This window comes from Osmia bicornis, chromosome 12, assembly GCF_907164935.1.
Source record: "Osmia bicornis bicornis chromosome 12, iOsmBic2.1, whole genome shotgun sequence".
NCBI classification, from domain to species: domain Eukaryota; kingdom Metazoa; phylum Arthropoda; class Insecta; order Hymenoptera; family Megachilidae; genus Osmia; species Osmia bicornis.
In genome coordinates this window covers 3347176-3370063 of record NC_060227.1, presented here as the reverse complement: position 1 = coordinate 3370063, position 22888 = coordinate 3347176, and the positions used below count along the sequence as shown (strand labels likewise).

At 36.9% G+C, this 22888-nt stretch overlaps 1 protein-coding gene across 7 annotated transcripts in view; it reads left to right on the top strand.

Annotated features, from left to right (window-relative positions):
• Positions 1-22888, top strand: part of LOC114871364 (protein alan shepard-like) — a 28857-nt gene that overhangs the window by 4647 nt on the left and 1322 nt on the right. For 2 of the 7 annotated variants that reach the window (XM_029177161.2, XM_029177164.2), the window contains exons 2-11: positions 11940-12395; positions 13462-13676; positions 13821-13879; positions 13993-14138; positions 18071-18228; positions 18330-18483; positions 18565-18759; positions 18974-19066; positions 19210-19373; positions 19481-19971. In XM_029177161.2, the coding sequence (XP_029032994.1) occupies positions 11940-12395; positions 13462-13676; positions 13821-13879; positions 13993-14138; positions 18071-18228; positions 18330-18483; positions 18565-18759; positions 18974-19066; positions 19210-19359 (1626 nt within the window). In that variant the 3' untranslated portion in view covers positions 19360-19373; positions 19481-19971. Of the gene's footprint in view, positions 1-11939; positions 12396-13461; positions 13677-13820; positions 13880-13992; positions 14139-18070; positions 18229-18329; positions 18484-18564; positions 18760-18973; positions 19067-19209; positions 19374-19480; positions 19972-22888 lie in introns of those variants that run through there. The other 5 variants (XM_046288148.1, XM_029177165.2, XM_029177168.2 and 2 more) reach the window with 5 other exon arrangements.

Sequence of the window (22888 nt, the reverse complement as noted above, 5' to 3'; positions counted from 1 at the left end):
ATAGATTGTTTACATCGATTCCGTTAGACACTGTTAATCTTCAAACTGTACCTTCAATTTTTTTTTTGTTATTGGTTTGGAAATATAATTGTTCTTCTAATCAATGTCTTACCGAGGGGGAAATTAAAGGTAGAATTGAAAAGGCGAAGGGAGAAGGGCCAGGTAGGGTGAAGAGAATAGACGCAGCAAGGATATCGATTATTTGCGGTTGCAGTAACTGCAAGGCTCTCCTCTCTCTTCGTAAAGTCGAGGACGAACACCCGGAAATCTCGATGATACACCGAACCGAGATTAATCTCATTTTTCCCTTCCGGTTTTGAAATACTTCTCAATCGAGTTAGGTGAATGAGACGAGTGTCTCGTTTGATGAAGGGGAAAAGAAGCCGGATAAAAATATCGGATACAGTTGGTCGATTGAAAATCCTTTGTTTTTTAAAGGAAACGTACGAAAATTAGTAGCTTTTCCAAGTTCGTCCTCGGCATTGTTCGGTATTGAACGAAGTAGAAAAATGTTGAATCATTGGCAATCTTTTACGCCAGACGGTTTCGTAACAGCTCGATCTAGCAGCGAATAGAGCCATAAGATAGGTAAAATATCAAGTGGTAATAATTTTATTTCACAATTTTGAAAATAATATTTTTTATTTTGGCAGAGTGTACAGGAAATATATATTAGAATTAGATACATTATTAGTACAAACGGTGGTATTAATCTTAACCCATTAACTGCCAAATTTTTATTTAACATTTTATTTAATATAATTCTATTTAATATATATATATATTCAAATCCTCATTTGGGGATCGTGGTAGCAAATGGGTTAAAAGTGACTCGTTTCTCACAGTAGATAGTCACCGAGGATGATAAATTTCTCTATCTTCTAACTTTCTTCCCCTTTCTATGAGTATCTCGATCAAAGTCCCTTTTTGTTATACTGATTTATTGATTATCAGTTGTCTGACGTATTTTGCTGCAATCTAGACTTATTGATTTGCCTTGAATTTCTGGAGAATCCAGGGAGAGATACAGGCTATAGCGAGTTGATATTTCATGAAAAAATAGAAGAATATTCCAAGCAAGTGTATTCAGAAGAAAATGTCAGACGTAGGCATTAAAACGGCGCGTGCAATAAAAGCCAATCAAATTATTTAGCGTAGAAACAACGCGACGGGTTTCCCGACTGGTGAATCCGCCTCGAGCATCAGAGATATAATCTCGTCGAAGCGAATTGCGAGATGTTTCTTTGATTTCATGGAAAAAGTACGTTTCTTATCTGTCGATAAATCACGAACTTCGATGTACACTGGTGGAATTAATTCTGGACACTTTGAATAAAAATATTCTTTATTTCATATTTCTGCAGAAAATGTATATTCTGCTATGCTAAATTGTTACCGTAATATTTTTGTTGTAATCTATAATGTTTATACCATGATTTACGTTGTAATTGTTTTAAAATTTTAATTTAAAAAATCTACATGTGTTGCTATTTTTGTTTTTGCGCCCGACAGCACGAAAAGTCACATGATGTGAAATAGCCAATAAATTTAAGTAAAAATTAGAGTAAAGTGTTAATAAAGTGTCCAGAATTAATTCCACTAGTTAATTCGCAATCAAAGGTTTCTGATATAATAAAAAGTTATGAATATCAATTCAAACTTTCGCGCGCATACGTTTACGCGCATGTGATTGGGCGGGACTCCTGTATATATAAAGGGCCCCTTTCCCCGCATCGTCATTCTTCCCGCGGATGCCCATGGATAAGGGCGAAAGGGAAAGTTGGTAACACGAGTTTAACTATCAAACGAATGATTCACCGAGATAAGAATCGGCTGAGACGGTAGGTAAAAGTTCGTTTGTTGACATTCCATGCATATTTGCCGTGTGCGCAGACCGTTAGACAAAAGTGACCTCCTCGAACGGATGATACACCCACGCGAACGGTGTAACAATCTTTGTTGTTGTCTACGTTCACGCGCCTTACGCGACCTACCGTGTCACCGGGAAAAAATTCCCTAGACGGACAACGGTACTCGATGTCTGCAAGGTGTCAAGGTCGTACGATGTCCACGGCTCGTTTCTTGCGAAATTTCCTTCTTCCCCTACGTATCATAGAAACTTACATTTCTTCAAATATTTTCCTCGTCATTTTTTATTTATTACATTCAACCAGTGAATGCCGTCCATGCATTTCGGACCACGACGAAAGAGTTAGGAATGTTAAAGTAGAGGAAAGATAACAGATCGTCCAGCAAGTTCAAGGAGAGCCGTTAACGGGTCCAGTGGCAGTTCACCGTGGAAAAGAATCGCCACGAGGATTTCCAAGGTGGTCGCGTGAGCCAGATACTGTTTGTACCTTGTATCATTCGTGGACGATCTCATTGTTCCACGAGGTAAGGACACGGAAGCACGCGATATGCTGTCTAATAATACACGCCGTCGGCCTAAACTCGGTTAAAGGGTGTCAGGCTCGAGGCGAGCAGGCAACTAGCCAGCCGGTCAGCCATTTTCCCTCTATTTTCTTCTCCCCTCGATCACCTCCTAGCCCGCTACATCTTCGTCCTTCTGCTTTTTCGCGAATTCCTATACACGTATCATGCGGTTCACGTTGGCCATACGTGTACCACGCCGGAGACATTCGGAAAATGCACGTGTCCCTTCTCTGTCTCGGTGCAGCAATGCACCTGCGATTGCCTCGAGATCAAGCCATAGATGTATCTACCATGAAAGTTGAAAAACCGATGCTCTTGGCTCTTCCTTTTCGAGCACACCGACCAGATAGAATCATCGAACAGTTCTTTTAGTGGACGTTGGAAGGATGTTGGTCATTTTGGTGTCTCTTGGCTTTGGGCAATTAGGTGAGAATTATTGGGAGGTCCTATGGTCTTTGGAAGCTGGGGCTTTTAAAATTTGTTAGGATTAATTATTGATGGCTTTTGTTAGATTCTTGAGATTAGTTAGGAAGTTCCAATGGATTCTTTGGAGGTCCCGTAAAAATTGTAAATTTTTAATTTTATCAAATTCTCGTGAATCCAGAAATGATTTTTAATCATCGCGTTAAGCATAATGCTATCTTACATCAGCTACCGCTATTGGCGAACGTGAGAGTATGCCGATGAATTCCACGGCTGACGAAAGGTGAATGCTAAAGTGAGAAATTCGCAAGCTTTAGGCAAATAATGATGCTGTTTTACGCGGAGAAGCGAGATTCGCAAGGAGAGATCCATGTCCTGGAGACGCGTATGTAGGTCAGCCTGACGATATTGATGACGAGCCATTAACTGGCCATCTGCTTCGAAAGATGTTGAATAAAACCGGATTTTGTCGCGGTTTCTACGCCGATGAATTGTTTCTTTGTGTCTATAAACGTGGTACAAAAAGCTATTCATCTGTTTCATAGACACTTAGAAAATAATTCATATTTTCATCGATAATTCCCCGCTCTAATATAGTAACTCTATTTTCCCTGAAATTTCACATTTTTCTTCTTTTTCTCTCTTAAGTACATAGTAGATAAACCAGAGCCGGTACTTTCCTCGTGACTATAATGATGCATAATGACTAGCTGTTGTAGATTTTAAAAGGCTAAGGGGGTATGTTAATTCTTCCATTTATCAGTGAAATATTAGTTTTACGAAATGTATATTTCCAAGATAATATCATATCGCGATGTTATATATTATCGTTCTTTTAATTGCAATGAAATATACATTGTAAAGATTAGAATGTTAATCGTTGGAATTCAGATTGGAATTTCTAAAATCGACTGAATTTCTTCACACTTCGAGCGAAAATAACGGGATTTCGTGTTAACGATACACAATACTTTCTGGTTAATCGTCGACGTGCGTGGTGTACACACGTTGTTACGTATCCCTGGTATGCGAGCAATCATTCTATTCCGCCTCTACTTAGTTCTGCGTCGGCTCTTGAATTATTACGTTAATACGAGCGTACTGCAAGCCTAAACGCCGCTAATAACCGGTGACACGTGCATGAATCGCAACAGATCAACACGCTGGAATTCCTGTTTCAATAGCTCTAATTAAATTTTCAAATAATTGGAGCTCGCGATTTATATAAAAAAAAAAATACCGCAACTATTTGCTGTCAGTTATTTTAACTAATTACACTGTTGATACATTTTTTAAACATTTAACTAAAAATTGTTAATGAAATTCCAAAAGAAAATCGTAGAAAAAACGATTCAAGCGTGCCAGACTGCAAGTGGTTGCAATCGTAGATTCAAATTTTCGCGCGCTCGGGTTGATCGGCCGATCGACTGGGGTATATAAGGGAGGATTTCGGAGGACTCTTGTCAGTCGCACGCGCGACGCGTGGGGATCAGTACTAGGCGCCACCGGTGTCAACGACATTTTTCAGGATTTATGACCGTACTTTTGGAATAAATAAATAGCTTCCAAATCAGGAGGTTTGTTCGAGCAGTCTGGAATGGGTTATAGAGAAGAAAATTAAATATATATTTCTTTTATTCTTTCCGTTCATATACGTCCATCTGTAGCGTTATGTAATTCAATTGACACGCGTTCGTTTTCAACGCGAGCCTGTTATTTTTATGATCGAAGTTTGCAGGCAATAAATATAACTCGGTCGCGCTTCCGTCGCGAAGAACTCGATTTTAATGCAAGAAACCAGCTACGTCGCAATCGAATTTCATACCACGAAACCTGTTGATCTGGGAATCTATCCAAAAAGTCGAAGGACACGGAAAGCTGACACGTATATTATTTCCATATGTAGTTTAACATCGATTATTCAAATAGAATTTGAATAATTTTGTTCGTTATTAAAAAACAGTCTCACAATCTTGTCACACTTTAGGCTACCACAGAGCACAAAATAATTGTCAGAACTTTTCTGTGTACACTCCGTTAAATATCCAAGGATTCACCGGTTCTACACCAGTTGATTCGCATAGTTTTCACGTAGTTCGAGCGCCATTAAGGCGTCTGGAAGGAAACGTTAGCGGTCGAGTAATTAATTTCGTATTAGTCATCGTGTAGAGTCAGTGAACTTGGTATATGTATGTATCTCTTAGTCAGTCGACAGCTTATACACTCTATTTTTTTTTCTCTCCCCTTTTCTTTGCAAGAGAAAAGAAAATTCTATCCCGATGAATTTTCCTTTCTTCCTTCCTACGTGTATGTAAATCCGAACGCGTTTCATGATTACAGCCCGTAAGTATTCGTTCCGCGCGCAAAAACGAAAGTCGATTTACATAAGGTCGAATCCTGTTCGCGGAATTCGATTTAGTTTCAAACGTATTTTTTTTCTTTTAATTGATCGCTCGATAAAAATCGGATCGTTGAGAACCACGCATCGTGCGTGAATGATTTCTGCACAGAAATGGCGTTCGTACACGCTGTTTTGCCAGACTTGCCGGTCGGTGCAATTTCAAATAAACCAGCATGTCTTTCGTTACTTTCACCAGGGATACGTCCGTGGGGGCTCATAATGCTCTTATCAGATCGATTTTCCCGTTCGTCGATCGATAGTAAAAATACACGTGAAAATATTCGTAAACAAGTCAGTTATTAATTGGACGGAAAGTATTCGATGTACGCCTCCGTTCAAAAGTTACGGCAATAAAATTAAAAACATTTCTCCTATAATTAATGTCTTAAACTAATGTAATTTTCCTTTTTCTGTTTCAGGTAAGTTTCCAACGATTCAAAGACGGCGAACGTTTAATTACCCCCTCCTGATTACGTTAGGTATGCCCGTATCTTTACTTATAATTCACAGTGGTATCCATATTTAAATATCTTAAGCGCGTTAGAGCTGCTTTAAAATTTGAGTAACACTACCGAAAATCCCCTAGGCAATTTCGCAATTTTCTGAAATTTTATGCAGCAAAATTTTGTCCGACGATGGTTTTGCTTAACATAGTATTCAAAGTATGCCGTTCAGTCAGTCACGATACGTGACTTCATTAGTGAACGTCGAGGTGAAAATATTTTCAACGGAGCGTCTTATTAAAAGCGCGTTCTCACGTGCCCGCGAACTGCGACATATAACGTGCATACGTTTTATGGACTCGTAAAACTAAGCACGTGTCATGATATTGAATTCGAGTTTAATATGATTGTTATTTTTATTGCGATTAATATACCAGTGGCTGTATCCATAAACGTCTGTGATTTGATCGAATTCGTGTTCATTAGAATTATTTTTATCTCTATCGCGTTATTGCATTTGAAAGACGATGATACGGTAAATCGTGTATAAGGTAAACGCAATGGTATTGTGCACTCGCTTGCCTCGAGGTCGACCTTGCTGGTACAACGATCTGAAAGTAATTGTTCTTTGGCGCGAAAACTACTTTGTATTCTACTGTGCGCTGCTCTCCGTATCATTCAAATTGTCCTCGATTAGTAAGTTCACGATCGCTTCCGATTGTTTCCGAAAACATACGAATGGGAGGTTTCGCGCGCATCTACGTTACTACTCTTTATCCCTACTTAAAATTCAATATCAAATCGATTCGATTCCTTCATCAGTTTCTTTAACGACCGATAATTGATGAACAAATGTTGATTCATAGGGCGGAATATTTGAATATACTCTTCTACTGAAAAAGATTCGCATGTATTAAAGGTTAGGATTGCGTCGTGTCCCCTCGAAATGCGAAAGGACCAGCAGTGTGTCATGGTGTTGCGTGAGTGCGTAACGTACGTATCTTCTCAAGGCGAAGAAACGGAATGTCCGGTATGCGCCGGCAAAGAGGAACTCTTTTGCCAAGGGATGAGCAAGCCTGACAACTGGTTCCCTCTTACCTGTTCCCCCTTTGCACTTTTCTTTACCCGTCCTCTCGCGGCTATTAAGGACGCATGCGCATGCGCATGCGCATCCACGCGCATCCGTCGATGGTTAGCGATGGGATCGACGCGATTCATTACTCTTGAGAATATTAACTTCAAAAATAGTTTATTAATTTCATCTCCACGTCAGTGTTGTTTGAACAAACATTTATTAAACATATCAGTACATAAGTCAAAGTAAGATCGAGGCTGTAAGTAGATACTTCATTAATTCTTCGGATTTAGTTTAAACACAAGACGTTGACTTGGTTAGTATACACAAAGCACTCGTGTAGATAGTTGATACCGTTAATACTGTTACGTTGGATGTAATTATTTATCCGTTACTCATAGGTGAAACGTTAATTCAAGATAATCGAGAAAGCATTATCTGGTATTCGCGTGTGAAATCGAGGAATTTCTTTTGCAATACCAGCTACGCACGCGAGGATATTGGTCCCATCGCTAGACACATGCACGCCAGCGCCGCGTGAAACAACCAGTGGCGTATCCGAAGGGAACTGTAATGGAAGATATCGAGCAGTTTTTCAAGTTTCATTTCTTTCCATTTTTAACGATCAAAGTACTTAGATTTTTTTACATTTTCGTAGCACGATTGTTCTTCTTTGCCTAGCGTTTATGATTGTTTATAAAAATCCATTGTATTCTCGGTCAGACGTAAATTTACAGATTGAAACAAACAGTTTAGAAACAGACCTTGTCTGCCAATTAATCAAGCGCGTCGCGGGGCACCGTGTTGAAAAAGGAACAATGATTTTTGAAATAGAGTCTGCGGTGTACTCTGGTTGAAATCGAGAACCGGGCACTACGCCACTGCGTGAGAGTAGTTCGAGTACCTGTACGGTCTATATCTGTTACCATGTTCACTGACTGCATGTATCTTGGCCGTGAAGCAGTAAACGGGATTAAACCGAGTTGCAATTCTAACGCACGGTGAACTTTATCTGTTCGCTTCATTTACTCTCTACGTACACGAGAAATTGAAGCGTCGCGATGATCATTTTCTGATAAAACATTTGTCGAACTTAATTTTTTGTGCTTGAATCACGCGGCTTGAGAACAAACGACGTATTTATATTTCTTCGAGCGTTAATTAATCCTATAATTGAATGTTTTACTGGAAAAAAAGATGTTGCACGGGCTGATGCTACCGAGAGAAAATCATGATCTACATTAATGGATCTCCGGCAGGCCCTCCCCTCTTTCGGCAAAGAGAAGAAAATCTTGATCGTATTTGTAACACGAGTCCGTTTGCTAATAGAGCGTAACATTCATGCGAGATCGTACAAACTGACGGGGTTTGCCCTGCCGTGGTATGTGGCACATCCTGATCCTTCTTAGCTCCTGCTTTGGCATGTATTAACATAAAAGAAAGTGCGGTCCAAACTGCATCATGCAAGACCATTCAATCTTTGACGCGGTTTGCACCGTCATTTTATAGCGAAAGTAGAAATTGTCTTGTTTTATATATTAGAAGACAACGTTAGTCCTGAATACCCTTCGATGATCGTTATTGGCATATTTATTTTTATTCCCTTCATAACGCGATTTTGTCACCGCACAAGCGTTTTCCAAACGTGACGAATACACGTAATCGTTCATTGTAACACGAGAACTCGAGTTCTTTCATAAAACTGTCACTCGATTACGACAACTTACGGTTGTATTTCAAAACGTCAGCAATAGAATATTATAGGATCGTTGAACCCCCGGTGGAAATAGGAATAGCAAGGTGAAGAACACTATTTACTATCTTTTCTTATCACATTTATTATATATGAAGAGTTACACTGATTTGTTAGGCATAGAATTAATTTGCAGAGAAATTAAAAAAATGAGATATGAAAATTTTAATTACATTAGATAAGGGAAAACTAGTCGAACTGACTATTTTCTTAACGTTTAAAAATTTCTTGCACGTTTAAATCGTCTTTTTGAGATCGTTTCGCGATTTAACTGGTCAACGAATTGAGAAAAAAGTGTTTGGCTTGGTAAAACGGTTTAATAACAAAATAAGGTGAAAGACTATTTTAGAAAGTGATTACGAGAGCTGTAGTTTCACGTATGCTGGACGACTCGATAAAAGGCCCCCACCATTATCGTTTATCAGTGACCTCGTGCAGTCACGCCTCTCCGATAAGAAAGAATCAACCGATTCCTGTGTTCCTTCTTCGTTTCTATTCTCTGCATCGGCAGAGTGTTAATCTATTCTTCAAATTCGTGTATTCTGTTTGCGTTCGATCACTTCGCGCGGTTGCAACATAAGTCGTTAAGGTGGTACTTTTTATACCATACGATCATGGTCAACGGCAATGGACAGCTAAAAGTGGTTACCTGGAAAACCATTAATTTTCTCGAAGTCGAAGAAAGCTTCTACTTGTACGAAGTACTCTCGAAGTGAAATTTACGATAATGCTACTCGACCACAATGTAACCAGCCATTTCTCTTGAACAGTTTATGTTAGAAATTTACTGCAAATCGTTGGAGCATTTGCTGCTAATAGAATCATTCCACCTGGACGATTAGGAAGTTGGAACTTTGTATTTATTCTTTTAAAGGATGTTGGTTAATTAACGAAGAACAAGGTAGAGATTTATCACCTTACAAGGAGATTGTATTTTCTTCCTCGAGATATCTGAATTGGAATCATTATTGGCACAAGTTTGCAAATTCCTCTGATTAGCAGCAGCAAGAATCTTAACGAAATCACGAGCCACTCGGCTGGATGGTTATTCCCAAGATCCAAATTGTTCTTATTATTCATAAGTTTCAATGAACACTGTAGGACGCACCTGGTGTGTCGCCAATTGTATTACACGTAAAATAGTATAGGGACGCATAAGGTGCGTCATGGTTAAACTACAAAGCTAGTTAAATATTTTTCCATTTAATATAATACACATAGGCTACTCCTGTTTCTGTTAATTTCTGCACGACGCACCGGGTGCGTCATTCCTCTTATAGGGTACCTCTTATAGGGACGCATAAGGTGCGTCATGGTTAAACTACAAAGCTAGTTAAATATTTTTCCATTTAATGTAATACACATAGGCTACTCCTGTTTCTGTTAACTCCTGCACGACGCACCGGGTGCGTCATTCGTTGTACCTCTTACAGGACGCACAGGGTGCGTCGTCTGATTGGAACGCGTTAAGTGTGACAAGGAGACAGACGATTTGCCCGGAGATGCCACCGGTTCAATTGAACGGCATGCAGACAACGTGGCCGTTGGTCACTGCGAAATAGAGAACGACGTGTGAAATGGGTATCGTCATGTACCGACCGGATGTCACTTCCTGCTTACCACGTCTGCGCATCATTGTAACGTGCACCGTACCTAGCGATGGGAATAAGACGAAGCCTCTCCCAGTTCGCTATTGACCATTTACAACGATGAAAAGGAGAGCAACGTTGGTACGGTGGATTCAGTTCGGTCTGATGAGTTTCAGAGTAGAGAAACGACCAACGCGTATCAGGCTTCCATAGGGTAAAATGGCGATACAGTTTTCCACGTATATTAAACTTGGAATATCTAGGAATTATGCAAATGAGAACGAACGGCAGGCTAGAAGGAAAACTCCGTGGTTCGAGCTGAAAACAGGCAGGATTTCCTAGTGTCTGTGGAGTTTGCTAATAAGGTGGAAAGGGAGGAAAGAGATCTGTAAGTGGTACAGGAAGCGACAAGCGACTTGGTGTTTCATGATAAGTGATTTACAACCGTGACTTTCAGCTGGGTCCTCCCTCTCCTCTTATTTCTCTCCCTCTCCTATTCTATCTCCGTTCCACTGTCTTCTTTCTCTCTTGAGTAGCTGGTTCGTTCTCCGGCAAACGGTAAACCGTGTTATCACAACTATGCCAAAAATGCAAATCAACGAGAGGCCTTTCTAAAGAGGCTGGAATGCAACGCGCTCGAAAGTCCTGGAAAGGCTTGTCCTGAGAGATTGCGACAGATGCAGCAACCTATGGGCTGTACTTATGAATTTTCAACCAATTTTAATGTTATTAATCCTATTTCTACTGGGTCAGTCAATGGGTTCGTTCATAGTTTTTTATATGTTGAGTATAAAAATATATTTCTGTGTAATTACTAGCCCATCGCCAATAGTCACGAGCATTTCGATTGAGAAAGTCCTTCGTTATTACGACAGGATTTATTTTTGACGTTCCAGTAATCAACCGCCCATAGAAAATATCCCGGTGAACCTTTGATTAAATTCTGACAAGAAAATCGTTTCACTCGCTGGCAGAAACGCCAAGAATACAAGGCGTGTTTGACGAAAAAAAGTTCACAACTCCCCCGAAGAAAAATGAAAAGAATCGATGTTTCATTGATAAAAAGTTTATATTTAAAGTTTTCTTCTTTTTTCGTCTACGCTCTACTCCTCAGCAGTCACATGCGCGTAGAATCTTTTTCTTGGAATAAATCAATAACGAATGACCCCGAGACTCTCCTGTGGAGTACACGACCTTCTGAATTCTTACTGACCTCATCAAACGTGATGAAAATGTTCATTTAATTCCTCTGCAAAAAACAGTCCTCTCCTATCTTCTTTCGAAAAATAAAACAAAGTTTACTCAGCTCAACTGGACATCTCGAGCAACCTTCGAGGCTGTTTTACGTTCAGGCCCGAACGTTGCAATTAAGGTCTATTTGTGAATAAATTTATCTGGCAGCAGACCAACCGATTGTACTTACTGCTGTTTACAACAGTTACTGTAATGTGTTTGCTAAAGACATTAACTGACACGAATTTGCTGTGCAAATGACTCTAATTAGGATGGCTGTAAGCAGAGCGAGCAACGGCTGTGTTGTGTGTTAACCACGACTGCTATGTGTTTGTAGATTTTCACGCAGAATCGTTTAGAAGCGTAACGTAATAATCTTTAGCCATGAGAGACGTTCCGGAGGAATTAGCGTAGAAACGATTGCAAAAACGATTACGAGAGAACATCGGTTTATCTTCCTATACCTCTAGTGTATTCGAAGCGATATTAACTAGACGCGCGCGGGGCTAGGGAAATTTTTCTTTTCTAAATATTTATCCCAAGAGTATAGAAATTCTAACTCAGCGTTATTGTATTTGTTCTATTTCAGGGTACAAACGGTCCGAGACCGACGTACGTGGGTGCTAACAATGGTAACGCCGGTGGCGCCGGGGGCGGCGGCGGTGGTGGTGGAGGAGGTGGCGGAGGCGGCGGCGCCACGGGTGGCGGCGTCGGTGTGGGTCCAGCAAGCGGAGGCGGCGGCGGTGGAGGTGGAGGTGGCGGCGGCGGTGGTGGTGGAGGCGGGCACGGATTGAAGGGGAACACCGGTGGCGGGCCACGAGGCGGGAACCCGGTGCAGTATCGTGCGAGCGGTGGTGCGGCTTGGGGCGCAGCGCCGCCCTCTCATGCGGCTGCGGCTGCGGCTGCGGCGGCCGCCGCTTATCCGCCATACACGCGGTATCCAAGTGCGGCTGCAGCTGCGGCGGCCGGACAGATGCCCGTCGGTGCACAGCAACTACCGCCTACGGCGAATCCTTACGCCGCCACTTACGCACAGCACGCGTCGGTAAGTCCCTCTCCTTTCGTTCCCGATCAACTCGAATTGCACTTGTTAACTACAGAAATTTATGTCGGCCTCGTTGAACGCCGACTTTATTTCAGAGCATTTGGAATGATCTCTCTCTCTCTACACAGACTGCTTTGTAGCCGCTCGAAGAGATACAGGAGATTTATTTTTTTAACAACGTCATGTTACATTATTTATCTTTATATAGTTCCTGCTTTTAATCACTTTTATCGTATGATATGGAAAAATATATTTATTCTTCCCTCCTTTTTATTACTTGCGGTTAGAGAGGTTCTTTTTTAAATGAACAGCAGGGATGATGAGATGTGCACTGTCACTTAGATAGTCACCGTGCAGCGCGAACGTCTTGTACGTTCTTTTTTTTCGAATCTCTTTAGTTGATAAGGTAACCTATAAACTGTGCTCGAAGAAGAATTTTGTTAAATAACGTATAGTTTTGTTTCATATGGGAATATTAGTTGGTATGTTTTTGGTCCTGTCAAAAATGACGCGCGCAGAGAGTAGGAGTGTGTTAACCTTTGCGCAGCGAAAGGGTTAACCCTTTCTTAAACCGGGTGGGGCCATGACAACGCGGCATGTCGTTCTCGTTGAAATGATGCGCAATCTTTTTTTTCCGTCAATGATTCCTTCTCCTCTTAATTTCTAACTATGATTTTAGATTGATTCTTTGAAATGTGTATGTATCTCGCATCGAACAGTACATGTGTACGTTTTTCTTGACGTATGCTTATATTTCGAAGCAACCGGCATAACTTCAATGCATAGATTATTGTAAGCACCCTATAACTAGTTACTAGTGAAGTTATTTTCTAATATGTAGAATGATAAATCACTTTGAAAATGATTATTTATCATTTATTTCTATTATATACGATGTTAACCTTCTTGTTTTGCCGAGTGGGGCTACTATAACCTCCGTGTACTTTGCGTTTTGTAAAAATTAAACTATAAATAATTGTCAATTTAGATTTCTTAGAGAATGATAATATTTATTTGACATTTAATTACATAGTTTAATTTACATACATTTTTAAATACATTGCAGTATGGTGGACAACGGGTGCCTACAGCCTCTTCTCCAGCTAACACTAATAGTAGTTCTAGCAGTGCTACCGGCAGTCAAAGCGGGACAATGAGCACAAGTCTTAGCAATAATGCTATACAAGGACAGCAAGCAGAACAACTATCGAAAACAAATTTGTATATCCGTGGCCTCAACCAAAACACTACCGATAAAGACCTTGTTAACATGTGTTCTCAGTAAGTCATTCGTGTAATTACAGGATTTCTGACTGTTAATAGGGAGTTAATGATCGCATGAGAATCTTATTAATGTGACTTTAACTTCTAGTTTCTTTTCAAGATGAAGGAGTGTATTATTTCTAATACAGTGTGTTTTTGCAGATATGGAACTATTACTTCTACGAAGGCAATTTTGGATAAAAATACGAATAAATGTAAAGGTAATTTACTAAATTTTTACTGATACATACTTTAGTATATGTATAACAGTATAGAGTATTTACTTGTTTTGGAAATTATTTTTAATATCTTTTATTATAATTTTGTGTTACAGGTTATGGATTTGTAGACTTTGAGTCACCAGTGGCGGCAGAGGGTGCTGTGAAAGCACTGGTCGCCAAGGGCATCCAAGCACAGATGGCGAAAGTGGGTATCTGGTTGCTCCGTAGACTGCCCAGTGTACGTTGGTTGTGCATGCAAGTACAGTAATACCAGAGTAACAGTAAACCTTTTCTCTTTCTTTTCTTCCTTTTCCTATTTCCCAATGTCCTATCTTACTTTCTTTTCCCTTCTTTATTTTGTTTATCTTCAGTCTTTTATCCTATGCTGAATCCATCTTTGTGTTTGAGTATAACTAATATACCTTTTATCTTTTTGTTGATACATCATTTTTGTTGATATATAATGATCAAATGCCATTAATATGAAAAAAAAAAAAAGAAGTTCTCATTCCCATATTGCTATGATAAATATGTACACAGTACAGTACTTTCATGCATTATTTACTATAAAAAGTTGGATAAGAAAGTACTGAAATTTTAATTACAGTAAATGCTATGCTTGTCTTTCAAAAATCATTAGCATAGCTGCTAAGTATAATGAAAAATTGGATTGTGTAATAGTATTATTTTTTTTAGGCATATTCATTTATTTGTAAATAAGTAAGAAAATTTATTCAATTCATTATGTGATAGAAGTTTTATTTCATTTCATATTACTTTCATAAGCTATTAGGTATTGTAATACATATTGACGTAAGTTTATAAGTCCTTTTATTGCAGAAGTTATTTTTAAAAAGTAGTGATTGATATTATTTTCATTGTTGTTTTATTTTATCTTATAACAATTACCTAAAGACAAGCATAGCATCTTGTCCATGGCATCATTGCTCTGCTTTCAGCCCCTCTAGATATGCTTAGAGTTGTACATTAACAGGACTATTTAGTGTCTTATAATCGTTGCGTTACGTAGAAAAAGTACTATCTTTTAGTATAGTAATGTCAGATTAAAAGAAAATTACAAGTTTCATGAATAATGTTTAAAAAATTGAAAGTACTTCAGTTTATTGACAAGTGAGAAGGGACTATTAATAAAACGGTGTAATTTCTTTAATTTTTAAATTCTCAGCTTCTTTTCCGTTACTTTAAAACAAATGTATTTTTACTAGAGGGGTGACATTAAATATAAACTATATTTTCATTGATAATTAAAGTTGTAAGCACAGAATGTAATATATAAGATACGGTATCAGTGGAAATATAGTAGCAGGCAATCATGCATAACTTAAACAAAAAAAAACCTTATGCAAACGAGTAAAAAAAAGACGCTTCTCCTATTAGAACCTATCTCACTTGTCTACAAATCTCTAGTCTTCACTAATTCTATCTGTCATTCTATCTCGTGTACCTATTGATTGCTTGTTGCTGTACCTCGGCCACAAATTGCTGATACTGCTGTGTCAATACATTTATCAGAAAATTGCATTCATTTCAGCACTAATTCAAGCCTCTAGCAAACATTTAATATACCCCCAAAATGTTTGTGTCCATGTCCTGTGTATAAGAATCAGTAGATCATACTATAAAGAGTAAAACATTCTTTGAAATATTCTGTTAAGATTGCTTCCAAGTATGGCAGTACAAATAATACTATACAAATGTAATATGGTATATTTTATTTTTTCTGCAATTTGTCAAATGTTATGTGTTTGTCTTCTATTCTAATGATGTGCAAATATTTCAAGAAAATATGGCTTATATTTATTTAGTTTTGAAAATTTTTAATCTAATTTTCTACTCATATACGCACATTGCCAAACAGTATTGGCTCTTGCCTATATTTTATCGCTGAAAAAAAAAAATAAAATAAAACTAACTTGGAATGGTTCTTCTAATCTGGCCGCGGTAAAAGCACGGGGTGCCATCAGCAGCTGTGATGATGTCAGTCGCATGTGATATGATACAACTAAACGAAGTACCTATTATTAACTGTACTCAGGGTACATGGTACTTACTTACTAATTAGTGGTGCTATGTCCAGATCAGGTGCTATCTTATTCCTGGGGTGTTGGTTGGTTCTTATTGATATAATACTTAGCTTGATTAATAAAATTTAACCAGCACACCAAACAAGTTTAGGATGTGTATTTGGGAATTTCTATAATTTTTTATTTTATGATGGTTTAATACTTTATATAGGAACTTATTATATCTTGTAAGTGTACTGATACGATACGTAGAAAGATGCATATATTTTTTACAAAATCCTTTATACACATTCGCACTTGATCAAGAACTAAATCACATTCTATTGAGATATATATTCATACTCATACATATATGTATACATAAATAACGGGTATGTGTACATTTATGTGTATATATGTATATAATATTTTTCATAAATATATATATACATATATGATGCCATAAGCTTGGCTTATATCATAATATTTTCATTATTTATTTTTTTGTTTTAATGCATTCGCAAGATTGAAGTAAATTGTCGTAAAGTATAAGTATATTCAAGTAACTGTAGAATTGATTGATTTTTGAGAGAAATGGTGGATCTCAAAATATGCTTGAGGGTGCATAAATATTGAATTCTAGTTCGAGTTCAGTTTAGTGTACATGTATCTTTCCCTTTTTGTTCTTTACATAAGAAAATTCGTAAACGAGGGAAACTTGAGCATGAACACATGTATATGTATGTGCATACATCTTATATACAATGTATTTCTTTTTCTTTTTTTTTTCCAGTATTATTGTCAGATAATTAGGCTTACTTTCATTCCTATCTCATAATGTAACTGTATATATGTGACGTGCCTGTGCTTTTTTTGTTATGCTTGTTTCCAACAACATGTCATATGTGACTGGAATTCTATTTCTGCTTTGAATGGTTATTCTTAATATTGTTTATTATAAATGACTAGATAGCTTGCATAATTTATTTGTTATTTGTTATATACGCATATATGATTATTCAAATAAATCTTTTAAACAATTGTAGAGAAGCAGCATAAATTCAAATGTTATTTGTTAAATTTCGCTGCTATATTAGTTGTACAAAGACAAAGAAAAAATATTTAACATTGGAAATATGCTTAGAAGAGAGAATTTTTAACAAGGGCTATGTTAATAACGTTATTCTATAAAAAACAAAAACAAGAAATTACAAATTCTTTATTATTCAAAAACATACAGTTATTGTTTTATTATTCACATAAAATAAACAATGTTTGCACAGGCGATATTCAGTACCATGATTTTCTATGAATTCATTATTTAATTTTCAATTATGTTCATCAGCACTGAATGCTATAGGTATATATAGATTATTAAGTTCAACATTTTTTTTTTTTTTATGGAATAAAGAATGTATTTATGCGTGTGAGCATGCTTTGCACATAAATGCAGAGTACATATTATGTTGATTTTGATCATAAAAGCATCCATAAAGCAAATTTGGAGAACCACCAGAATGTGGTAAAGTAATGTCATGAAGCATGATAATCTCTCGGTATTAAAGATCATAATTATCTTAATTCATAATAAGTCGTTTTTTGAATACTCACTTGTATATTTTAATATTAGATTAAAATAATCAGTATAGTATTAATGGTCTTTTAAGTAGTATCTTGTAGATTTTATGTAATTTTTTGATAAAAGGAATATTGATAAGTTATGTATATAAAGGATTTGTGTTTTAAATATTGTGTAAAAGTTTAGTTTTCTAAATTTCTTGCATTGTTGCATTGAAACGAAATTTAATTTTAAGTTATCATTTTAACATTCTACGTGAATGTGAGAGAAGAAATAATATTAATTTCGATTGAAAACTTACATCGTAAGTTTTTGTTTTTTCTCAAAAAACTATGTAAAATACAATAGACTTTTTAATGTTCGTCTTATACAAATCACAGTAATTAATTCGTCATTGTAGTGATCTCGTCTGTGCATTCATTGATAATCATATTTATGTAGGTATATGCAAATACATATGTATCTTGGTGATGAATGTTAAAATGATAGACACAAAGCTTTTTTTTTTGAAATTTATATACATATACATATATACACGTCACGAGGTGAAATACAATAAGTTGCATAGTATTTTTACTCTCTTCTCAGCAACAGGAGCAAGACCCCACCAATTTGTATATTGCAAACCTGCCACTGAGCTTCAAAGAAAATGATGTTGAGGGTTTACTCGCTCAGTATGGGCAAGTTATTTCAACGCGTATATTACGCGATACTGCTGGACAAAGTAAAGGTGTTGGATTTGCAAGGTTAGCACTTGTTGGATTCTTTAAATCAAACGCTATAAAGTGGATAAAAGAATTAGGATCCTGGGTTATTGTTATGTTTAAAATTGCATTTTTTATATCAGAATGGAGTCCAAAGAAAAATGTGAACAAATAATTCAAATGTTTAATGGAAAGGCACTACAAGGGGCTAAAGACCCTCTTTTGGTGAAATTTGCTGATGGTGGTAATAAGAAAAAATCATTATACAAAAGTACAATATGGAGAGAAACTGGAGAGGTAATTTATATTAATAACTGAAAGAGAACTAATTATATATAATCTGTAATGTTTTAACGATTGTTATATGTATTTACACAGAACATGACTTTGAATTATGATACAAGCGGTGTTGGTCAAAATGGGGTTGCAACTACTCACATGCTACCCGCAGCCACTTTAACACAATACGGTCGTCATTACGGCCAAGCTTTGCCTGGTTACAGCGTACCAGGAGCACCTTGGGTTACTCCTTATTTGGTGCAAACTGCCCCTCCACACATGCAACAGGTCGACGTGAGTTTTTATACAAATTTTTTGTTGCTTTTGTTTCTCTTCTATTTCAAATATTTATACGTTAGTTTAGTTAATTCTCCATACGCTGGTTTTCACTTTACATAGATTTATTGAATTATTTTTCTCAAGTTCTTAGTTTTAAATTACAGTTCATAATTAATGTTAATACGAATAGCTGAATTTTGCAAATTTAAATGTAAACTCTGTATTACAGATGATGCCATCAGCTGATCCTAGCAACCCACAGTACAGTATGATTCCTCAGCTTACTACACAAATGTCTACACTGCATCTTGGCACTGGTTCCGTGAGTATTACATCATCTCCTTTATTTTTTCTTTTCATACAATTTTAAAACAAGTGCTCTTCTTTATTTCTTACTCAAATGTGTGCTAAGATTATGCAACATATTTTACTTTTAATTTACATATGGTTAAAATATTTTTTCAGTACATAGCAGCAAGCCCGCATCCCTATCCTTATACTACTTACCCTCCTAGCATTATTCATACCATGCCATTGGGTGATTCTGAACAAACAAGTAATGCGGCATCTCCTGATGACTCCTATCAACAATACCAAGCTCAGCAGCCCAAGTAGGCTACGGTTTTTAGGTACAGGCAACATTACACTATAACACGAATGAATTTGAAGAAAGAACAAAAAAAAAAAAGAGAAAGAAAAAGAAAAACTGGAGTCAAGCTAAATAAATTTATTTCAGATACGATTACACCGAGGGTTACGTAAGTTAGGAGAGCCACACCTGTTGATACGAAGGATTATATTAATGAAGAATAGATGAGACTAAATACATTATATAAAGTCAGATAAGATTCTTCCTCATGATAATTGACTTGCCAGCCATCTTTTATACATTTTATCCATCAGATAAATAGGTGAAAGTAGTTAATATTTTCCAACGATTAGAGAATGAATGTTGTAATAAGACGGGGTACGAGTGCTCGTGTCATCTACATTTGTTCGGCACCAGCACGGCTCCATACGCTGTAACGTCAACACATCATTACGACAGTGACAAAACTGATCATTCTACGACGGACAGTTTAGTGTCAAGCTGATAGGCTTCCAGGATTAACTTTAGGTATTACATTTACTAAGGAAACGATAAGTCGAAGCTGAACGCTTGAGAGTGTGAATAAATATTTTAACAAAAACTTGTAAACTATAAAAAAAAAAAAGAAACGCTGCTCAGAAAAATATACAAAGGAGAATTCTTCCCAAGAAAATAATAATAATAATAATAATATACAGAGGAAAAAGAAAGCACTTCCAAATGCTAGAGTTGATAAAAAAAAAAAAGTAATGAACATTCAGATTCTGTTAATTGTAATCAGTACCTACCGGACTTGTGCCAGCTGGCTGGCCGGTGGCTGGGCTGAGAAAGAAGAGATAACGATCGGTATTTTTTTTACAAAAATACCGAAACTAAAAAGGAACTCTTCCTTAACAGCGCACACCACCCCATCCACTAAACTGCACTCTCATCACAATTATTTCTTTTTGTTTTCTTCTGTTTCGTTCAGACATTCCAAGCCAGGCACATATATTGTATGTATGTATTGCCACGCGGAGATTTTTATCTACTTTTTACAAGTACAGTTCGCGTTCTCTTTTTAATCACGGACGACTCTATATTTTATGAACGAAAAAGAAGTGAAGATTTTAAAGAAAAAAAAAAAAAATAAGAATAAATAAAAAAAGAGGTAATAAGAAGCTTTATTTCTAAAAGAAGAAAAAAAAATAAAACTTCGGGATAAATATGTAATTATTGTAACAATGAAGGAAAGGAACATAGTACTTTTTAGAGGATTTATATTTATGAGTACAGTTATTACGAATCGATATCAGTTTTAATTGTACAGTGAATACAGATATTTTTTTTAGAATTGTGCCTTTTCAGACAAATCCGCTAGACAGGGATATGCTGAAAAATATTATAATATATTTTTACGTCGGTATGTAAATGCGAAACTTGAGCCAAATTTTCATCTTCTAGTTAAGAAAAAAAAGAAATATAATTGTTCTTGCGTTGTAGCCAGTTTAAATATCACTGCGTTTGTTTTTTGGTTACGAATTTCGAATAGATTTTGTATGTGTATAGTTGCCACTAACGGGATTGACGGATCGGTAACCATCGTAACGATCCGTTCGGAGTCTAGGAACAAAAAGAAAATAATAATAATAATAATAATAATAAAAAAAAAGAAATCAAACGGCGGCGGATTCATTGTAAACCAAGAAATAATTCACACCGCCCGAGAAAAATGAGAGACAGAGGATAGGCTTGTTACAACGGGATACGATAGATAGAGTGTAAATTAATTTATTATATCGAACGAACAAGTAAAAAAAAAGAAAGAAACGTGTTACAAAATGGCGGACGGTAATGGGGACTGGAGGAAGAACGATAGGCGAGAGGAATCGAACGTGAGGAAACAAAAAGAAAGAAAATTCAAGGATTTTCTAATCTACGCGATGTCTCGAATGAAATAATGAAACCACCCTCCTCTACTGCGTTCCTCTAAGCCCGTTTTTTACATCCGGTTACAGTTTTTTCACGTTGTCTGACTTAGATCGAGTCGAGGAACGATTAGCAGAAAGCTTTCTACCAAATATTGCGAGCTCCGGGCTCGAAGTGGCGGGCAGGTAGTTAGATAGAGTTAGAGGCGAATCGTAGCTATTATTATAATATTACAATAATACGCTGTATTATTATAATTAACGATTACTATTATTGACGTCATCTAAAGTATGAAAGATTTTTACACTGTTGAGACTTGAAGTAAATAATATATTTAGTTTATTTTGGTACATCACGATTTGATGACAAGAGATAAAAAGATGAAAAAAAAAAAAATGGTATGAGCTATTTTTTAAGAGACCGATTATTACTCGATTTGAGTCCATACATTAAAGGGGAGAAGAAGAAGAAAAAAAATAATAATGAGAGAGCAAGAGAACGAAAGAAAGAGGCGAAAGGGGGAGAACCTATTTGCGAGTGTGTAAGAAAAAGAAAAAAAAGAATTGTTGCACAAGCGATTGTCACCACGACTGACAACAAAAATCACATGTGATTAAATAGTGAATTTTGAAGAATTTTACTAATAGACTTGTACTAAATAACTAATTATTATTGTGACGACCAAAACAAAGAGCAGCAGTTTAGTGCTGACTGAGCGGAAGGAACAATGTGGTTCGAACGCTAATGCTCCTGCAGATACGGAGCCGCACTGGAGAGCGGGCAGAGAGGAGAAATTAGAGAGAGAAAAGGTGAACAAACAAGAATGTTAGGAACAACGAGCGAAAGGAACGAGGAGGAAATATTCAAAGGTGAATGTGAATATAAGAATGAAAGCATTAACAAGGTTTGAGTGAAAGCGATAGGGAGAAAGAGAGAGAGAGAGAGAGAGAGAGAGAGAGGAAGTGTGAAAATGTAAGAACGAGTGCGTCGTAACCTATTGTATAGAATTTTGTGAAGGAGGACACTGCGAGATGTTGTGTAGTTAGTGTTGACTATGAACATAGGTTAGGCACCATTTTTGGATAGGAAGTAATCAATTAAGTGATTAAGTTTAGTTAGATAGTTAGCTGATAGTTAGGATTATATAACTGCCTCATCTTGTTGAAGGAAAAAAGAAAAAGAATAACAGATACACAAAGAAGAGGCACCGTTCAGCCTATGCACCTCGTACCCGTCAAGACTGACTGGCTATTCATATTAATAAATATATATTATTCTACAACATATTATCTACTGTAATATAAATAGTAAGGACTGCTTGCTGCGCACCGCGGGTCGGGTGCTTGGGCTGGCCGGGGGAAAAAATGGATTTACGAAAAATCAATCTTTTTTTTGGAACCTTGTTTCCAAAAAAGAAAAAATAATGCTGCTTTCCGTAAGCTTTCTCTAGAATTCTCTAGCGTAGCCTCTTTTTAGATTAGATTTAAAACTAGTAGTACGTAGGCTGATTGTAGAGAAGATGAGAATAAATTGAAAAAAAAAATCGTAGGATGTTTTAAGTAATGAAAACAACAAAAAAACGTAAACGTTAGTCGAATATCGGCTTAAGCGAGTCCGAGTTTTCTCTGATGATGATGATGATGATGA